Source organism: Pieris brassicae, chromosome 7, assembly GCF_905147105.1.
Source record: "Pieris brassicae chromosome 7, ilPieBrab1.1, whole genome shotgun sequence".
Classification (NCBI taxonomy): domain Eukaryota; kingdom Metazoa; phylum Arthropoda; class Insecta; order Lepidoptera; family Pieridae; genus Pieris; species Pieris brassicae.
Window position 1 is genome coordinate 17,250,744 of NC_059671.1, and position 22,785 is coordinate 17,273,528.

At 34.3% G+C, this 22,785-nt stretch overlaps 1 protein-coding gene across 1 annotated transcript in view; it reads right to left on the reverse strand.

Annotated features, from left to right (window-relative positions):
- Positions 1-22,785, reverse strand: part of LOC123712497 (T-box transcription factor TBX20-like) — a 64,828-nt gene that overhangs the window by 21,314 nt on the left and 20,729 nt on the right. The window contains exon 4 of the mRNA XM_045665612.1: positions 9,799-10,072. Within this exon, the coding sequence (XP_045521568.1) occupies positions 9,799-10,072 (274 nt within the window). The remainder of the gene's footprint in view (positions 1-9,798; positions 10,073-22,785) is intronic.

Below are 22,785 nucleotides of genomic sequence, written 5' to 3' on the forward strand. Positions count from 1 at the left end.
TATTTTTTGTCATAGCCAATTTCTCCCCATGTCTACTTCGACAGATATCTACTCCCCTTGACTTAAAAATATATATATATCTATAAACGAATAATTTATAATGTTTGAACTTAGCTACATAAAATATAAGACAGTCATAGACCATTGAACAAGTACCAGGTGACGAAGTATCTCTCTCTAAAGCTAACGACTACATTTTGTAGCTATTTAAGATGGTTTAAGGCTCGTTTCACCTTTTCAACTGCTAACAACCATCTTAGAACAAGAGCAGTGTTGGCTTCAGCGTGCGACTCTCATCCCTAATGGTCGTAGGTTCGATCCCCGGTTGTGCACCAAAGAACCTGTCTATGTGCTCATTTAACCTCGAACGGTGAAGGAAAACATCGTCAGAAAACGGTCTTGCGTTAGACCCAAAAAGACAACGGCGTGTGTCAGGCACAGCTGACCTGATACAGAAATCTGAAGCCCAGAACTAACGAGGTTGTAGTGCCACTCGTTTTGTTTATCTTAGAATACAATCAGACATAACTACTCTCGTTTTCCTCCTAAAAGTAAACCTCTGTCCTTCGAGTGTTATTCGGTGTTTGAAGAATTTGTATATTTAATTTAATTTCATAAGAAACGTTGAGGAGCCCTGACTCAAACACTTAAATAATGAATTTATGCAAACAGCGTGTCAGTTATGAGATGTCAACAGACGTGGGCGATGAACAGCCACGCTGAATGTGTTCATTTTAATATTTTTATGGCGGGATTATTTAAATATAATCTGTAATTAATATAATTGCAAATTAGTTTAAAACATACTAAAGTAACCGATAATTTTAAAAGTCGGTTCAATAATCGCATTTCAATCTCCAAGAATCGAATCTAACAAACATTGATAAAGATAAATGGTTAGGTTATAGTGGCACACGACGACTTTAAGATCTTTATAATATACTCCTATTACGTCCTTTTGGAAACAGCTCTTAATAAACCTTAGACCCAGTCCACGGCGTGTGTAAGTCACATAAGGCTTATACTTGCCTCTCAAAACAACAAATGACCACGAAACACACACAAATCTGAAACCCAGATCTAAAACGTTTTAGGGCCACTGTTTTTTTAAGTTCACACTGGTCTGGGTCCCCAATAGTTGGCCGATTAACAGCTAGTTGCCTTAAAGGTGGTCTTACAAATTTATAACATAATTCCATAACTCGCACTTAACGAAGAGATATGAGGTATAAAAACGTTTCTTGGACTTTTCATTTATCCGTTGGGCGATAATACCTTTTTATTATAAACATACTTCAATGCGTTATGGTCGTGTGATATTTATTTAGAAGATTTTGTATTGTAAATACGTGTTCGATTCTATAATAAATAGTTCTTATTCGAATCTCCAAAAGCTTTTTATTCGCAGCATTGCATTAAAACTAATAGTTATATATGTATTGAACTTATTTTAACATAGGGCGAAAGGGAAAATGGGCAATAGCTTCATCTGATATTAAGCGATAACGCCCATACGCTGCCGCAGTAGCAGGAGGCTCACAAATGGTTGCCAGAGTTTGAAGAATTGATAGTTGGTACCATCTTTAAGGACTTTAAATCGAATTGGTTCGGAAATACTTTAGCGAAGTGGCCTTTGATAAATTGGTTTTGTGAAATTAACCTGTTACTACGTTAAAAAGTTTTTGTATATATAGTAGTTCAAGTGTTTAAAGTAACAAGAATTGTATAATACATTCAAAACGTTGACTACACATTAGAAACAATAAAGCCAATGTCTGGGTCAGAAAACCGTTTTGATTCACTGGCTTCCGTAAGCTCATTCGCTTGCATTATTTTCGCAAAAACTTAATAGGATTGGAATGAAAGAAATGTACTTTTATACATTTGTTTCTAAAGCAAAAGATGACGCGTTTTATTTGTTCTGATAAGTCAATTGTCACAAACACGTAATTTAGCTTGACCAATCACAAACAAGCGAAACTTCGCTCTCTATCTTATTAGATAATCTGAAACTATATTTGGTCTCAGATTATTTATAATTTCATGTATCAAATATTTAAGTATATTTCATAAAACCAGAGGATTTACTGTGCTCATAATAATGGAAGTTAATATATATAATATAACCTTTACAAGTGTATGAACCATCGCGTCGGACCACTGAAAGACCATTATCGCTTGATTAATACATGACCTGGTATCACTGAACACGGTATAAATCTTCCATACATTAGCATACAATGAAACTACTATAACCAAATTCCATTGACGACAGGAACAAGTAAATATTGACACTCATCATTTTGTATTAATGATGTTGGTAGTACGGAGGAAGGCCATATTTTGAGTGAGGATCATCTTTATAGCTAATTGTTTGTACAGAAGAATCACCTACACACTCTGCTGGCTCTGCGACCTGTCAATGTGAATCTTCCAGCGTTCCTATTCCTTTGCTAACAGAGTGTGTGAGAAGAACAGTCTCTGCGACCCAAAAAGTGGCCTGGCTTTCAAAATGAAAATCGTCTAGCTCTCCCTGTCCTTTGCTACCAGTGGAGTGAGTGTGAGTGTGTGAGAAGAATCATCTATATACCAAAAACCTTGTATATAACCGCGTTTCATTTCGATTTCCAGCTTTGTTGGTATGGCGTATAATGTATTCAATTCCCTGCCAAGCAATAATTCTTTCTGATTTCACATATAATAATAATAATGAAGCCCGTTTAATATCCAATCCATCATAACAAAAGTATAATATGCCTACAAGATAGATTTTTTTCATTTTATACATTATTTTATTTACCTACAGATCCCATATCTTAGCTACCTTCAGTACCGTCGATCGGAATTAAGAGTAAAGGTCTCCTCCAGCTTTTTCCGCTACCGCTTCTTTGTCTTCTATCCACCTTTTTTTGGGGCGCCCTGTTCACCTTCTTCCCCTTGGTCCTTTCCACTGAATGCATTTCACGGAAGGCAAAAAAAAATATCTACGAAAGAATGTAATACGGGACTTCAAACAAAATAAAGCCTCACTAACAATATGCAATAACTCCGTCTTTGAATACTTAAATTAACTTTGCTCATAAAAATATCGATACAATTCTCGAAGCGGACATGTTTGCCTAGAAACGATTTCTATCGGCAATAATTATCAGGTAAGAGTGATTTGCAGTCGAGTTTTTAGTTGCTAAGTAACGAGAGAAACATTTTCCTGTAGAGCATCGTAAAATGTTGGATTTAGTAAACGCGCGCCGGCTGTGGAGGTGACAACCTACAGCTCGTAAACTTGCCGCTCAAAACAAATATGTATAAGTTAATAATTTTCTTAATGTGTTAAGTCAGTTTTACTGGATTTCTTTTTACTAAATTTTGCCTATATTCTTAGTTTGATGCAGTAATTTTGTAGGTGTATCAGTGCCATCTACCTTTTTTTGGTCTAAGGTATTCTCGTGATGATCCTCACCGTACTACTGTTATATTCGTACTTAAAAAGTTAAATTCTTACGCAGGTGGACATAAAAGCAGGGCCTGATCAATACTAGAGAAACTTCTATTCTGTGGGAATAATAAGTGGAATTGTTAGCGCTGTATTTCTGGGGTCACATCGAGAAAAAGTTTTTTTTTTTAATTTTCCCTTTTTTATTTCAACTGGACGACGAACTTTTCATACTGATTACCGAGAAAAATGGCGCATACAAAATGTGAAAACAATTTGCCGAAATCTCTTGTTTATTGTAAAAACGTTTCACTAAAAATTAACCGTTGTTCCATTGAACTAAGGTGGAATTTTGTAAATTCACAATAATTTAAAACTCTGGAATATTATTTTTGAAATATTTATTCATTATTCATATTCAACTCTTCACCCATATTTCCTAGGCATAAAAATAAGTGTCCAGCGTCATTACTATCCATCTCACCCATTAAGAGCTGTCTTTAATACATAGCAATTTCAGAGGCATAAAGTCGAATGGGTACAAATTGGTGTATTCGAGTTACTCCTAGGCATTAGGTGTTATTAGGCTCCATTTCATTTTTAAATAATATGACTTTACACCTTTAGTTGTGCTTAATAATAAGCTATATAAAACCTTGGTAGTTCATTCATTACTCTTTGTGCCCGAGAGGTACTTTGTTGGCTGGATTTTATCGACTAGAAAGTAATTTCACTTACATTATTAGACAAGTTTTGTTTTTCAGTTAGTGCAGAATGCATTTTAACATATTCTGTTACTGCGTAATCTCTGGCTCAAGTATTATAAATATTAATATTTAAGAGTATTTTTAGACTTTTCCTTAGAGTTAGCGGCAATTGAAATTTTGTTACCTTCAGAAAAATAGACTAGTATGAGCTTATGACAAAAAGGAACGGCTCAAATGTAAGAGTCTTTTCAACATCGATTTTGATCCCTTTGGAGTAGAGACTCTTGGGCCGTGGGTAGTGGGCACTGGCGCTAATTTTAGAGTTGGTATCTGATAGATAGTACTGGTGACCCCAGAGCCGGTCCTTTCCTCGCTCAAAGAATAAGTGTCGCAATACAGTGAGGACATGCTGCCACAGGGACCAAACTTTTTCAATTTCTTTTAATTCTCTTTTATTAATTTTTCAATTATTTTTATTATTACAATAAAATGTGTCTAGTACGTCAGATCCCAGACATTGGAACATTCTTTTAACCAGGTAACTATTAAATTCAATTATCACGTATAGTCCAACGCAATAACAATTAAAAATCTTCATCAAGAATCAGAGAACTTTAAATTGGAACACAAAATATTTAACATTAAACATTGTCTTGTCTCGTTTCGCCAAACACTTTTTATGCTGAGTGAGTGTGATAAAGATACCGAAAGATCTCGAAATCATTGTTCTAATCAAGAATTATTGTTGTTATCAACGATAAAATAATAGACGCAAATATCAAAGTATCTTTGTTTATACAGTAATAATCGAAGGTTTAACAACATTAAGTGCGTTTGCACCTGTTATAACATTCGTTATGATTTACTGCGCCAACCACGGCACACCCGCGCCCATTAATTTTGTTTACAACTCTTAATTATGACAGTAATATCCGAATTTTAATCTAATTTCCTAAAACTTTCTATGAGAAAAAGTTTTGCATAATTCTAAATTATTACCCAAACACAACGTTTCTATTAATAAAATTATTTTGTTCATTAAAATTTTGCGTCTTGTTAGTTACTCGTTTTTGTAGCAATTATATCTTTTGTATACACAGTATCGTTTTAACACATACGACTTCTTCAAGAGTCACGTCATGAGTTAAGTGCTGCGATATTGTGGACTACGATATTGCGGTAAATTGTATGGATCTGGTTAGCGGTGCGCCTTAGCTTCTGATGTTATTCACAAATGTATCCCTGTTATAACATATTTTCATAAATCTCTAATTGTGTGATGTAAAATAATAATATGAAGTAGGTACTAAATTGTAGAGATTTGTATCATATACATATACAGGAGAATATTGGATGTTGTAACAACGACAGCAGAGCGATGTATGACTTCCGTCAGAAACGTATTGGAATTTGACATGTCATAGATCCAGTAAAAGTCTCGTAATTATCTTGCCCAAAGTTTGTGAAGATAACTTACAAGTAGTATCGGTATATCAAATAATTTATTAAGTGATTTCTTTTGCTTTCCATCAATTGCGATATAATGCATAATTCTGACACATTTTTATCCCAGAAATTACTATTCAAATGACTAACTGTTTCTTGTTTGCGTTTTTAATTACTGTTGATATTTTTACGCCGTTAACGTACACGAACATGAAGGTTATAAAAACAAACGCGGACAGGTGATTTCAGTAATATAAATTAATAAAGTTGCATCCTGCGGCGATGCCTTCCTATTAAATACACCACGGGAGCAAACATCGAGGCTCATTACAATCACCTACAACTATTTTATGAATCTCATACAGTCTCAAAAGCTGTCTTAGTGTCTTAGACGATAAAGTTCCTAGTCCATATTCAAGTTACATGGAATTTTCACATTCTTGGAATTCATTTCATAAAACCAGCCGTAGCTATTATGACTACATCAAAAGATCTGTCAATATACAGACTTTAAAGGAATATGTTTTTAATAGGTACCTGTATAAAATTAACTTCATAGAAACTAATACGCATATACTATACTAAACATAATTTTGTTTTGTAAATGATGAAAAGTAAGGTGAATTAGATGCCTCTTATATCTAGAGTATGATGTAAAACCTACCTTCTTTTTCTTTATTCATTAAATAATTCTTTTGGAAATAAAATATTTGTGGGAAAATATTAATCTCCAAATTACTATGAATGAATATGAAATGAAATTGTCTATATATTTAATACTATAGTTATATAATAATTTACTATGTAATGACGCAATAAGTCAGTAATTGATAAATATCAATTACATTAAAGTAAAATTTGACGTTAAATCGTTCGTTATTTTTATTTAATAACAAGATTGCGCGCACTTATATTGTACAATCATAAAAAAAATATTTAGACATTGTCCATCTATAAATCTTAAATTTTTATTGGTAAAATTAATAAAAATAAATATTATCAAAACGTGTTTATAATTGTAATGGTTTATGATATTTTCTATTATTTATCTGACAGTTGTGCCTACTACTGTCAGCGACTTAATATCTTCCTTAACTTTTCTTAAATATTCTAATATTCCGCTCAACTTCCTTAATTTTCTCTTTCATAAAAACCTTCTCCTGACTATAATAAACACGACAAAGATTAAGGATCAAAATCATTCCATCCGTTCACGCGTGAACCAATGGAAATGTAGATATTTATAGATTTATCACTATACAACAGATACTCGTTTAGAGTATTATTTTAAGAAATTCAACAAAAACATTAGACTATTTTAACATAACTAGCTAGAGTGCAATCTACAAATTAAAATATTATGTTAATTTTGTTAAATACGTTTTTAATTACAGACGCAACGGTATACTTGTAATTTTAACAATATTCATTAGACTCAAAGAGCCGTTCATTAATCATTAACATTCTAACAAGTAGTAATTTCCTATTAAATGGTATTTTCAGTTTGAAAAGAATTCACACACCATTTGTATGAAATGTCGATTAATTCAAAAGCACGCCAAGGTGATTATAATTATACTGTAATTGTATGAAATCAAATTGTGCTCGAAAAACTAAAATTTCGTATTCAAATCGGTAACAGTGTTTTATTAACAATTAACGAAGCATCCCTTGATGTGCGTTTGGAAGCACTTATATACATAATCCCTCGTCCTATAGAGCACAGCCATGTTTGCATGTCGACCGACCTGCCTATGGGTAACACACCTAACGCTAAAGTTAATCCAGTTTTAAAAATTACATTGAAATAAAACGTATAAAATTAAAACATAGCTGAAAATCACACTTCACAATTATTATATTTACTTGATACGTCAATACGTTGTTTATTAATTCATCGTATTTAAATTTGGATGAATAAAATCCATAAAACCTCTTTTTTGCTCAGTGAACGCTTTATCAAGACCCCTTGAAGTACAGGCCCTTATTGTATAACTAATCTGTGGCATTCTACAAACGGTAATAAAATTGTTCAGCACCATTCACAGAGTCACAAGGCTCGAATGCTATTTTTATTGGAATACCGAGGCTTGATTAATTCGTCGGTTTCATGGACTTTTTGTTTCACAATTAGGCACGATACACACGCATAGGCTGCGTGGATATTGAACGCGTTTGCAAGTGACCTACGTTATTTCCGGGTGAAAATTTATTGCTCATTACAGTAAAAACTAAAAATTTTACATTAAAATGCTAATAATACAATGCTGAGGCATTTCAATTAAGTAAATTTAATTTGTGCCATAACGTGGATAAGATCTTATGGAAAGCTAATTAGGGATAGTTTTTCGTCAGTTGGTCCATCCATCATGGGGCCACGCCCTACCGGTTCCACTAGGCTGCTCTATGCTCTCTCGTACTGTTTACTAATACTTTTTAGAATTAGTAAGCTAATTACAGCCTTCGGGATGCGTTTTAAATTGAAATAAGTTAAAATTAATATCTGTTTTGTTTGAGTCTAGTGGGTTGTGTCTACGTCCCTATACAGGACACATCAATTAGGAAAATTAGTTTGAGGTTTGAAAGAAAATGTTACATTTCTCCTTTCACTGATTTTTCAACAAGCAGAGGGTAAAGTTTAAAATTGTAATTACAAACTAAGAAATTTGTTATAGAAATTAAATCGCAAAGATGTAAAAAAATTAAATTACGTATAAGTTTAATATTAAGATACTATCAGAAAATAAATATATGCACGAGCGTCGATCTATAACACACTAAAGACTGACCTTTTATACGAGAAACATTCGAATAAATAAACAATTCTGACAAGTAACAAAACGATATTGATATTATAAACAAACGGTTGTCTGATAATCAATTAATACCAATCTATCCATTTAATGTGGATAAAGATTTCGTATAGCAATGTATGCGGTAGGGGTCTGTTAACACTGGTCGGGTGATGCCATTTGATTGCACCTGCGCAGGTATGCTAAGCCGGCTGTCATATGACATGTGCGATCGTTGGCTCTCATTATGCTACCCGAGGTGTGCGCGATGCAAGTAATTTCAGGTAATTCTATTAAATTGCCCAAAGCTATGTACTGTCAGCAAATTATCACGTTTTTTATCCCAGAGCAGGATAGCTGTTCTCTCTTTAGGATAGGTTACCTTGAGCAAGGCTGTAAGACAACGAATTTGCCGATGTCACGAATATTGACGGAAGAAGATTTAACATACAAATAAAGATTGGACAGCCAAGCAAGAAAACCTATAGGAATTATAACTAACAGCCTACCTTCAACTAGATTTCTTTATTACATCCAATTTACTGATGTATGTCTTGCTTAAAACTGCTTAACGAAAATGATTCTTCAGATCAAAGTCTTAATTATTAACAAAAATGAATATTTAATTTGCTGATAGTACGTCCAAGTGACAACATTTATGTAAAACCCACGCGATGCCTACAATTATCACCAGTATGAGGAACCAAATGTTCCTGCAATTATGCCCCTTTACCAAGGAATATTGTTTAAGTACATTCTCTAAGTAAATTGTATCATCATAAAACAACTTGTTAACTTAATCTAAAAGTATACACAAAAGCTCTTGTTGTATATAAACATGTAGGTCGCGCTACAACCTTTTTAGTTTCTCTGTATCTGTTCCATGATCATTTGTCAATCTAAATGGCAAGTGGTGATCAGCCTCCTATGACAAACACCGTAAATTTTTTGGGTATAAGGCAGGTTTCCTTACGATGTTTTCCTTCACCGTTCGAGCAAATGTAAAATACGCAGTAAGAAAGTCCATTGGGCCACAGCCTGGGCTCGAATCTACGACCTCAGTGATGAGAGTCGCACGCTGAAGTCACTAGGCCAACACTAAATAAAGTTAAACTATTCAAACTACTTTTACTACATACACATTACACAAGCTACTTTTTTAAGAGTCTACCACTTGTGTAACCAGAGACAAATTAGAATATTAAATATTTATGTTTGTTATAAAACTAATAATTTATGTAGGTAAATAAACCTATTGGTATGTTAACGATTAGAGTTCACTTACAAAATACACTTAAAATGCAAGTCACGTCCTCAAAATAATTAATCATTCAATTAATTATGAGGACTCCATAAACTTTATAGGATACTTTTTAGACGAATGCAATATAAAATAATTAGCTATAATAAGCGTAAATACCTGTCCGTTTTTGTCCATTTCGTTGTTGGTGAGCTTGACCTTCTCAAAGGAGACGACCTGCTTGCGCAGCTGGTCGCCGGAGAAGGGAGAGTCAGGGTGCGGGTAGAGACGCGCGGGCGCGGGGGGATCCGCTTTGCCCGCCACCAGCCACGACGAGCGGTGGTAGGCGTAGCGGTAGCGTTTGCCATCCACGGGCACCACGTCTAGTAGAACGCCATAACGCGCCTCTGCGCGGCATCCCGCGAACGAGACACGAACCGTAGGGAACATGCGTCTGTGACAAAACAAAGTAATATTTCAATATGGAACAGCTGTTGCAATCAACTCGCGGTTGACAGGTGAACTAAGATAACGCCTGTGGTAAACCTAATACATTCAAATATGTGGTTGCAGTCTGTAGACTAGCAACGCATGATCGACACGAGAACTAGGCTATAAATGCGCAACACTTTGACGAAAGACTTCAATATATGTCCTAGACATTTCATTACCTTGAATTGATTTTTGTATTGTACTTTTCATTGTTTAGCTTTGCGCTTCCTGCGCTCACCTAATTTGTTTATTTTTTAATTTCCTTACAGTGGTTGACTGGAATATACCGCTCGAAAGCGATAAGGCGACCAGTGGCAAATGAGGGCACATTTCTACTTAATTATTTTAATTGTACTGTATCAACTTGCACCGAATTGTCAATAGATAAAAATAACAAAACGATAATGCGTAGTTGTATCTTTGTACACCGCAGTTTTAATGCTAACCGTCAAAAGTAAGCAAAACACATGGTGTTTAAAAAAATTAATGTATCTCGTCAAAAAACTAATAAAGATTCGGCAGCGGACGGTGACTCGTATAATTACAGGGTGAAACGCGAACTGGGAAATCAAACAAATATGATGTATTCGATTTTAATGCACCCCTAAATGGAGCGAAGCGCTTCCTGCCGGCCCACGGCGATAACATCGCTCAACATTTTTTTATTATAAACGCTCTTATAATTCCGAAGGCTAAACACGAAATCATAGATAACCTCAAAATTGTTTGGATCTATAGGTTTTAGAATCACAAAGAGCGAAAGGATGAATTATAAGCATTCATAAAACACGGACGGTGTCAACCATCCAATAGCGTAATAAATGCGAGAAACCTATAAAATTCCAAACCGACGATAAGGTACGGCATTGTTGGTATCGTGGTCATAAATAAATCGTATTAAGGAGCGTTTTGAATGTTGATCCGTATCCGAGATGGCCGTCGACAATAAGTCGCTGTCAGTGTCGTTTATGAGTGTGTCGTTAAGCGGTGTCGCGGGCATGCGCCACCCAGCGAGGCTCTCTAATGAGATACATCCATCACGGGTTGCAATCGATCGCGATTTGAATACCACAAACATGTCCTGATTAAACGGGCGAAATCAGCGAACATTTTTCTCCTCGTAAACAACACAATGAATCACGCGTGTGGAGAATCTTTTAAGACATGCAAAAGTATTTTTTAGTCTTGACGAATACTTTTGTAAAGGCTTATTCAATTGTTTTGTTTTTAAATCAGGCTCTGCCATGGAACTATTATACGGATGTTAATACCAATAAACCTGTTGTCGAGAGGCTACTTTGTAATATCATTAACATAATAATAAAAAACGTTACACGATTTCCACTGATAAGCGTTATAAATAATGGAGAATTGTTAGGGAAGTTAAACTGCCTACTGCAAAAACTATGGTTTTTATTCAAAGTTTTACAAAAGGATGATATAAAAGCTATACCAACGGTTCATAATAATCTGTGCTCGTAATATTCTGCAGTTGGCAAATGGATGACCAAGATAATTGACCTTAACTATAAAGTGAACTCAATAAAAATTATTCGAGTGTAACAGTCGAGAATAAGTAATTACAGTATTTAAAAACGTGCTTACACGAAGAGTCTGATTAATAATTACTGTAACGGACAAGAGCTACTTTGACTACAAAAAACCATAGATATGTTTCATTTTATGAATTTTCGAGAAAAATGGACATTTGTGACTACATCCAAAGAAAAGTTGCGCAGATGTTCAATATTTGTGCTGCAAAAACCGCAAGTGACAAAAAAGTAACGTAAGGGATGTAATTTGTAGTTGAGACAAATTATACATAACCACTTCCGGTAGAAGGCGACAAAATTACTACCTTTTTCTATACGTTTCTTATAAGTCGATGGCACGACAACTTTTAACTTACATTGTGGTCACGTTCTCTATTTAAATATCGTATACATTCGAATTTCAAAAAAATGTGCTGTACACTGTAGCAAATTTTACACTACAAAATCGTAAATGAATTCGTAATTAATCTTGCATCACCTAATAAATTGAAAAAAATATTTACATAGTATAACAAATTAATTCAGTTAAATTGAAACATCGCAGGAAGTCTCCGATGACAATATTATATAGCGAAATCGTGAAAAGCCACTTGTTACATACAACACTATTAATACTTGACAAAGAAATATGGAACGTTGATAAAGCATCGCGTATTATTTTACGCCAGTCGATTATACACACGGCTCATATTAGAAGCATGACTGGTTTCCATGAAATGTCATCCAGCAGACAACTCGCACGCAACTCGATACACCATCCCATTTACACTTAATAATGAAATGACTGTGACCTTTAGATAATGATAATTTCTAGTTATCATTATATTCTGAAGATCTTATGAGAGTGCTAATTTAATTGGGAATTAATGTCGAAACGCGCGTGCGGTGTCAACTGTGTCAATCCTGCATCGCATTACATCGCCTCTCACTAAGCCACGTGACCGTAAATGATACTTCTCTAATCTAGAGGGTGTTGTATATTTAGCCCTACGCAAATCTTTGTTAAGAATGATCTGTGTTAAAAAAAGATTACACTACAATAATTAATGAAGTTTTTTTTATATTCAAAGCCAGTGTCATTTTTAATATAATTCTAGTTATCTGATTATACGCAATATACATAAATAGCCTGGTAAATATCGAATTCTATTTAAGTATAACGTAAAGAGCCTTTATTCCGTAACTTGTTTAATAAGTTGGAAATAGGTTTAAAAATTCAAAGTCGTAGTCACGCAAACTGTCAGTTTCAAAGGCTCAAAATATGCGGACTGACGGCTGATACGTTTCGTCGTCTCCCGGGTAATCGTGCGAAATGCGACTCTCGTTTAATTTATATTTTATAAACCATCTTGACGTTTAAATAAATAAGAGGAACAACCCGCCACTCGCAATTTGTGATTGAATGATTGACAAGCGATTAATTGGCCGAGGAAGACCTGTTTAAGACATTTACGGTACACATGAAAAATAATGGAGACATAAATATTGTGAAAAGTGACGTTTTGTTAACGACCAGCGCAAGTAGCGACGCTGCGGGGCGCCAAAGTCCGACCAACGCCTAATTAAAAATTCCTCTTTGTTTTTCCAAGACTATATATGTTATGTTTGATTATTTAAAGCTGTTGAACATTAACATTCTAGCCACCTTCAACACTTGAGTATTTATGTTGTATTGGGTTTTGGGGTTAATTATTCAATTTTGGGTTTTAATCGAGGATTTAAGTGTTGTTCAGTACATTTCTGTAACCCACAGTTTATGTGTAAAGAGTTGTGACATAGTATTTATTTCTTAATAATTGCACTATAGTAATTATCTAATATGGCCACAACCCAAATTGCTATTGCCATCGTTGACACATGTCAATGACTTTTTATTCTAAATATGCCGATACCACGATGTTCTCCCTCACCGTACGATCCATTAGTGCACAGCAGGGGAGCGAAGCTAAGACCTGAAGGATGGGAGTAACACGCTTAAGCCAGCTCAATCATTGGACTATACACGAAAATAATGATTGAATTCCTAACACTAGTCCCGAAGATGGCGTTCAAAATCTTCAGGTTTATAATATAGTATAAGTACCTATGAGGCTGTTGAAGGCAGGTGATGCGATTTATATGTCTAGAAACCAAATTATTGTACACAAAACGAAGGCGGTTCAATACTTTAGAAATTTAATTAAGATGATTCAATAAATCAATCGCAATTAACAAGAATCTAATCTGCTAATCAAGAGGTTCACCGGGCTTCGATTTTGACATTAGTAGTCATAAACGGTTTCCGATTAAAACATAACACTAATTAATGTTAAACACCCATCATAAAGCAGTTAAAAGTTAACAAGGTGCTCCTTAATACTTTATCGGTGAAATCTTAAGTTCGGCTTCGTTCGACCATAAGACATTTCCGGTTCCTTTACGACGAAAACTTCTATTGTTATTATCATAAATTTGAACTGTTATAAATGCCATTATCTTGTTTCATAAAAACTACATGCTAATATGTACTATAAATGCGCACGTATTTTTTTAATCAGCTACATATATACATGAAGGCGTCTGCACAAGAAGAAAACCGTCATATTTTTATCGTATTGTATCGCGTATTTTATTTTTTTGTTTAAATACAGAACAAAAACGCTTTCTCCAATTATACTTACTAGAAAGTTAATAAAAACTTTAAGAGACTTAGGATTTATTAAAGTTCATTTAAAACTTTATTATCTGTTGTAAATCCGAGTCCTCGGGCCGAGATTACATTGTAATTATCTGTTTTACACGCTCTTAACGGCTTCATTTTGCTAATGACTGTTCCTGTCCTTTTTGTTCAAATTTGCAAAACATTTTCTGAGTAACTTAAACAATATGGAATTTACCGAATTAATCAGTTATACTGTCATTCATTTCAGGAACGACATACAAACTTTGCATATACTATTTTTTATAAATATTGTCTACTAAAGAAAAACTAAAAGTATTCCTTGTATTAAACGCGAAGAACATATTATCAGAACGGCTTTTTTAACTTGTTTTTAAGCGGTAGCGTGTTGTCAACAAAAAACTCGACCTAACACGAAACTCAACACTATTTTTTATCTATAGACACATAATTAGGGTCACAGACTATTAATTACTTGAAAAAGTTGGTAAACCTCTTTGGATACATAAAATTTTAAAAAAGAATTTGTAACCAGCCGTGATGTGGGAATATTATCTGGTTCGTTGTCGGCGCTTCAATTATCACATCAGCATAATGCCAACTATAATAATATCACGCACAATTATAAATGCATTAGCGTCACCATTTATCGCAAAATTGCATATAAAGGAAACTAATTATTTTATTTTTACTTTATAAAACAATTTACACGTCCAAAGATTAAATTAAAAGCAAATTATGTTCTTTGGGTTTCGTATTTGTTAAAGGGTCACAAGAAAAAGAAAAAAAAAATCGTTTTAGAAATGCTTTTGCCGTAGCCTTTTTATGCTTGACTCATCGTTTATTTTTTTACAATAAGGTTTTTCTATATCATACGAAAAAGTCCCCATAAAAATAAATTTCTATTGGTCTAGCTGGTAATTGGTAACGCAACCAAAATTGCTTAATGTTATTCAGTATTTAACAGAAATTCTTATAAACTTTGAACTAGATAATATACGTTGTACCTAATTATAGAATTATAATCTATTTTTTGTAGTTGCAATCAAATAGCCCATGCATATTAAATGCTAGTATAAAACATTTACTAATAAACATATGTAGATTACAATATATCGATTATTTTAAAGTAGTTCAAGCGTAAAATCGTCATAACAGTTGATGGAGCGTATCAGCCTGACAGCGGACAGGCGCAGGTGTCTTCGTCAAAATTAATATTCCGCACAACTACGTGCTACTGACTCAAGCCGCTTGCATTCATAAATGATAGAATAGAAATTTAAATAGCGAATTTTGAATGTTCTTTATTTTTAAATTTATTTGTCCATATTGTCTAGTCTATGGCAGTCTTTGTTTTATACTCTTAAATATCAGTACGTTGTCGGACGCTTGTAAAGAAAGTAATTATTTTCTAGATCAATCTTAAAATATTCACTACAGTTATTTAATATAAATTATTTATATTTTATAGTTATATTATAATTTTCTTTATAGAAATAACCGCCACCCACGCACACCCATAGCAGAAGGCCTCGCGTGTTGGCCGGCCTTTTAACCATTGGTACGCTCTTTACGGCATACAGTTTTTTATGCATATAGAAAAAAAATCAAAACAAAACACGACTAGATTGTATATTGTTTTTATTTTTAAGTTCAATTATTTTTTAGGACCTTCTCGTCCATATGATAATGAAACATTGTTTACATAGTTATTACGGCCTACCGGCAGATCCGTAGCCGAATTCGTCATAATCGAGTCATTACGTCTAAAGAACTACACGTGACATGAACGGTTGTCAACTGTATGATGGATCGTTGTACCTCCGCGGTACGAGGTGAAAAACGTAGGGCTACCTCATGTATAAAATATATGTAATCGCACCCCTAGAGTTTGTATCACAAACTTGAAACCCATGGTACCCATAGAAGACAGTCATAAAATTCTATTTATATATGCAGCGAGAAAATGTTACTAGCAATAGGTACACTGCCACGAACGAAACTTCAAATTTGTTTCAATTTTCTATTCTATTACTATGTAGGTTAAGAATATTGTAAACACTTTATACGATTCCTATGCGTGTTAAACAAAAGGTTATAAGGTTTTGACACGTAGAGCTAATACTCTAGCAACTTTAACACCTAATTCATTAAATACATTACAAATATAAACCAAAGTTTTAGTTGAACAATCTGAAATCAATACTTTTAATGTAAAAAGGGTTTAATGGTGTGAAAACATATTAGCACAGAAAATAAAAACCTGAACTGGTAACCCTAAGTGAGGTGAGCTGTGACCGAAGCTGAGGTCGTTATGACCATTACTGGTGATGGATCACCGCCGCCGGCGTCGAACATCGACAAATTTAATTTAGCCTAATGCTCTGATAAAGTGATTATAAGCATTGATTAGCTTGCAATTATTAAGTTGTTACTAACTTTAGTGATACCTATTAAGTGTAAAGATTATTTATTAATAATAATGGACAGGTTGACTAGGATTGTTTGGTTGTTATATGTTTAAAAACCACAAATACCTGACGAATTGATGTACAATAACTTACGTAATTAGCTAAAAAATATGACAAGGACCTATACAGACAATATTTAGAAGAAGTTTGCCGAGTCCCTTTCATACTGTCCTTTATTGCCACTCTTGACCACACCCTTCCTACCAGTTTTATATCGTCATCCCATCTCTTTTCTACCTTCGTCCTGGTTTTGGGTACTCATAATAATTTTGCTCCACTTCTCAGCACCTCGCTTTGTCCTTGTCTTTTATTTAAGAATTTTAAGGCTCTCTTGTTTATATTTAGTAAACCTCTAGTGATAATTTAAATAACTGAAGAATTAAAAAGTATAGTAGATGATACAGTGAATATTATACGTAGGTAGTAATTAGTCCTTTACTTAAAATGATAGATCAACAACGTTCTGATAAAGTAAAGGCTATATGAATAATTATAATTCTCTTTTTTTAATCATACAAGGTATACTATATGATATCCTAGATCAGGCTAACCTCTGATTGATCAGGCTACAGTGGCTAAGGTCCAGTGGTCCATCTTTAGAAGCCAGAATAACTTCGTTAACGCATTTCATGGTACGTCATCATTTGTTTTTGTAGATGTCGCTGCAAAGGCTTCCGGTTCCTTCGTCTTCCTTGCCATAGAAGCTTTAACCTTTAATTTCCTCGATTTTCCAGTAAGAATACACGCGTGTTAATAAAATACGAAAAGGATATAAAGTTATCTCTAGATTCGACGCTGCCCTATCAAATGTTCCGCACGTCATCTCAACATGCACGTTGCGATGTTTAACACGCAAACATTCCGTCGTATTCAATTTCATACAATTATTCCCACACCGCCGTTGAAAAGTTTATTGTATAATAACATTTATAAAAAGCTCTACAACCTTTTAGGTCTGAGCCTCAGATTTCTGTGAGAATTCGTCATCATTTGTTTTTCTAATAGGCTCCGTCTGTCTGTGCCTGACACCCGTCGACTAAGGTTTCCTCATGTTTTCACCGTACGAGCGAGTGTTAAATGTGCACATAGACAGAAAGTCCATTGGTGAACAGTAGGGGATCGAACCCGCGACCTTAATATTACCTTATAATACCTGTTACTGAACACTTATAATATAAACTTGGTGTCTTGTGACATTGAATCTATTATATATTTCTGGAATATTCTCTAATGTGAGGAAAGAAATCAGATTGCACCAACTTTTAGTAATTAGAGAGCCACCACAAGAGAAGAACTCTGCTTATCCTACTATAACACGGTTTCGAGTCGTTAAGTAAAAGAGCATAGAGCTGACTGTGAACGAACACTGCAAACATTAACAGCAAAAAGTATTAAGCGTAATATTCCCGACAGAGGCAGGAGCCCCTTTGAAACTTGTCCCGAATCAAAAATCAAAACCTGTCTCATTTTCATAATTATTTAAGCAATTGAAATTGCTACGAAAACAAAACAAAATTTACCACACAGGAGTTTAATTATAGACACAAGCACATCTATAGATGTTCCAAATTATTTCGGGACAATGTTATTAAAAACAATTTTATGATAAATATTGTTTTTAACATAGTAATAAACATTGTATTACAGTTGCAGTTTCCATACAACGTCGGTTTAATTCCTTGACATATAAAATTAATACCGTAATTTCATTTTAATGTCATAACGTTTACAGGTCCCAAATTTACTACTTTATATTGTGGCAAAGTGTTATAAACTTTAATTGCTCCGTGTAGCTACCGTTGAAAATCAACTCCAACATCAGAATAACATTGACATTATTTTTTATTTATTTTCACACGATATTTTATTCCATAATATGACAATGGAATTGAGAACTGAACTGTCAATACATAGAAAACAGTTTTATATACATTCCTAGCATTAGTAACTTGAAATAGCAAGGGTCCATGAACGTATTTGAAATAAATTGAAACACAGTGGAACATTGTTCGAAATTCAAATATGATTCTTATAATAATAGTAATACTAAATGTACACAATGTTTTTCTATGCTTTTCTCAGCAACTGACATTATGGTCGTTTTAATGCTGGACGAAAATATAAAACCTTCTTGGAAACTAAATAAAAACAAAAGTTTTATACAAATCAAATATGTATTTAATTATTACATAAGCGTAATTTCATGTCTAAAACTCTTTTCTGTGAAACAATTGCTTCGCGAAATATGGTAATGTCTATGTATGGGTGGCGGGTGGTAAATGCAGTTGGTTGGGGCGATAACAGGCGGTGTACGGGGAGGCTTTGGGGTATGGGGTGCTGGGGTAGACGTCGTCGAGAAGCGTCGGAGGCTGCGATCGATGAAGCGCGGACACGCCTCGCGCACCTCGCGACCGCAGCCCACACCGCAACAATGTCGATTCTCAAGCCTCACCAACTTTATTCTCAAGCCTTCGAGCTTTCAACCGCTTTCGTTATAGAAAAGGCACGTCTAGTGGCTGTCATAAATCTATAGGGAATTTAAAACCTTTCTAAGTTAAAACTATGTACAAGTTTCAGGGTGATTTAATAGTTCAGGACGGTACAAAAAGATTCTTAAAATACAGCATACTATATGGACAATAATATCAAATAAAAAAGCCACAACCCATCAAGTGGCAAACCTCTCACTCTTAATCTGATGAATCTCGTAATAAATCTGAATGTTTGCAAATATAATAAAAATAATCTCCGTGCGGCTTGAATTCATAAGTGCTGATTACAAAGCTAATTCGAAATTGCCCCTTGAAAATGACAGGATTAGTTTCTTAATAACTTTATCAAGCTATCTGAAACTGACAAAACGGTTAGCTAAGAACTCGATAAGTCGACAGGGACAAAACGACCAACACATCACTCAAACGGACATCCAGTTAGATGAGATTGTGTATGGAATAAGCAGCCGAAACCACATAATTGTAAAGTTCACATTACCATGCAAGCAAACGAAACAAGGTATTGGAATTCGAAATTTAAAAGGATTCCGATCTGTCACCGATAACGTGCTAGAATTTAGTGACAGTCGGGCGGGTACTTGTAAAAAGAGAAAATAATAATAGTCTTAATAATGAGGACGGATTTGCGAGACAATAATATTTATCTAATCTAACTATCGAAGTTTTTTTGGTGCCTTCATTATATAATCACAAAGTAATAACCACGAAACTTAAATGTTTAATGGGGCGCCTGTCAAAATTACCGCAGTGTAACGCGACTAATGTACATGAAATACCTTCTTAGGGTTGGTAAAAGCTTGTTTATACAGCCCTATGTAACGTTCCACTCCGCTTGTTAATAAGGGCTGGCTAAAGCTGGGGACGAATTCGTTTAAGAGGGATTTACTTTGAAAATCTGGAGACTGTTTGTCAGGACTTAAGGAACATATTCCTTACTCCGTATTTTTACTACCGGCTTTTTAGAAGACTTTTTTTTGTTCGGCATAAATTTAAATATCATTGGACACAAAAACAAGTGAGAGGAATGTAGGGTACTTTGATTAAGATATTCCGGCATTACATAATTTTAGTCGTTATTATTATGAAGTGTCAAAAACTGCTATAATTATGAGTTAATTATACTTTTAATGACTTGCAATTCGCGATCATAAAACGAGTTTCATAATTGGCAGGGGTTTTGAACCTTTGCACCTTGTGAATAAATCATAATTGACTACTGGGTTTCTTCAGTTATTCAATTATAAATTTAAATCTATTTGTACTTGAGCATTGTTTGAACATGAGTTTTGCCTAATAATACAAAGCGGCGTGTGTCAGGCACAGTAAGCAGATCACCGACTTTTTAATCTATAACAAACGATCATGAAACAGATACAAGAATCTAAGGCCCATACCTAAAAAGGTTGTAGCTGTTGTTTGTTAATACAAAGCACTCCACGTTTTACGTTTATGTTTAAAATTCATTACATAATACCATATATATTTTACACACAAATCTTTCAACTACTGTTTCACTGTCTAGCTTCTGTGGCTGTCTAAATCTTTAACATAGTTTACATTACTATTTGCGGTATGTAAAGCGGTTTAAACGAGAAATAAACACGTGATTACTATGCGTATTTAGCACAATAATAGTATGTTTTTAATGTCAATCGAAAATAGCGGATTTAGACCCTCCTAGTGTCCTGTTCACCTGTTAAAATGTGGGTGGCATGGTCTACATGGTGTTTGGGTTGGCATTCGTCACGGGGCGTCACTCCGGCCATGATTGATGACCTGCCTTCACAAAGTTATGTGAATATGCATTGCTCAACTTTTATCTAGAACAATTACTAAATACAAGGAAGTACATTCATAAATCATCTTTGTTTTTAAAATTATTCATAGGACTATAAAAATCCAAAACATTTTAAATCATAATATAATTTAGCACTGGCTTGTAATTAAATATGTTTTTTCAATTAAATCTGACGACGTGTTGTATAAATATGACCGGTGTTACAATTTTTTACGATCGAATTATAATTACAAGGATGTAAAGTTCGTAACAGTAGCGTATGGAATAAATTTCCGCTGGCATAATTCGCGTTATAACATTATAATTGGTAACATTATAAATTGTTTTTGCCTAAAGTACATATCAGTATGAAGCGTGATTATAAATTTGCTAGGCGACATAACTAGTTCCTGGGGAAGATGGGACGGGCTTTGAAATGGGATGCTATTTATGTGGACATGTCACGCCTCACCTTCCTACAAACACTAACCCTGACGGAAAATAATAAACGCCTTAAATATAAGAGTCATTCCTCCAACTTAGATTTTGTTTCCTTTGGGGTAGAGTCTTGGGCCGTAAGGCGATAATTAAAGATTTTGAGTTGGCGCTAGAGCTTGTGCTTATCTCGCTCAACTAATAAGTATCGCAATACAGGGAAGAAATGCTATCAGCGTTAAAGACGGCCATAGGGACCAAACTTTATAAATTAGTTAGTTATTATTATTACTATTTGTAGTGTTTTACGCAAATATAGTTAATTTTCTCGCAAGTCGTTATGAAGTGAGACTTTTTTTAATGTTAGTCGACAGCACTAGACACTTATAAATTAATAAAGTATTCATAGAAAATGATTTTTGAACCTATTTTGCGAGAAATTAACATATTCTTTGGCAACTATCTGGCCCTATACGTTGTTTGAATACTTAGTATTGGGATTACATCACACGATAGTGTCTATTTGTTTGAGAGATGCAGGTGTAGGTTGAATTCGGTCCGGTTAATGAGCCGAATGAACGCGTAACCTGACGCTCACCTGCCTTTATGAAATAATTTTTATTTACGTAGCCCTCCGGGGATTACGAATATTCCGGTATCAGATCCATCGGACATATTATGTTACAGGTTACCTATGAAGATCCATAATTTACTTGGGATGACGCGTCGATATTTCTAACACCTAATGTAGTAGGGTTTTGAATTTCGAATTATGTCATTACTCTAAAGCTATCGCGCTGATAAATAATATAAGTTGTTGACGTGTTTGAATACGTGAGGTCAAATACATTTTCACCGATTTAATAACAGTGTTTATGTGTTTGGTGATGTGTTGAGGCTTCCAAGCCCATTACTAAATGTCGTAAGTGTAGGTATTTTCACGAAAATTAATGATTTTTTTCCTTTAAAACAGGGAACAGTTTCAACAAAATTTGTCTGTAAACGTTTCTTATAATATGCATCTACCTATATTGTTTAATATTATCAACAAATTTTCTATATATTTTTTTTAAAATCATGTGCTAGGTTTAAAAAAACATTGTGAATGTGCTTTCACACTTACAATGAACACAGCAATCTTTCAAAGCTCCACAATATCGTATTGTGACGTAATTAATGGTTGATAGTGGTGATTTTCTGAGAAACACTCCCGTGGCGTAGCATTGTGTTAAGATATTGTAAAATCTATTTGCCACACGCATCGATA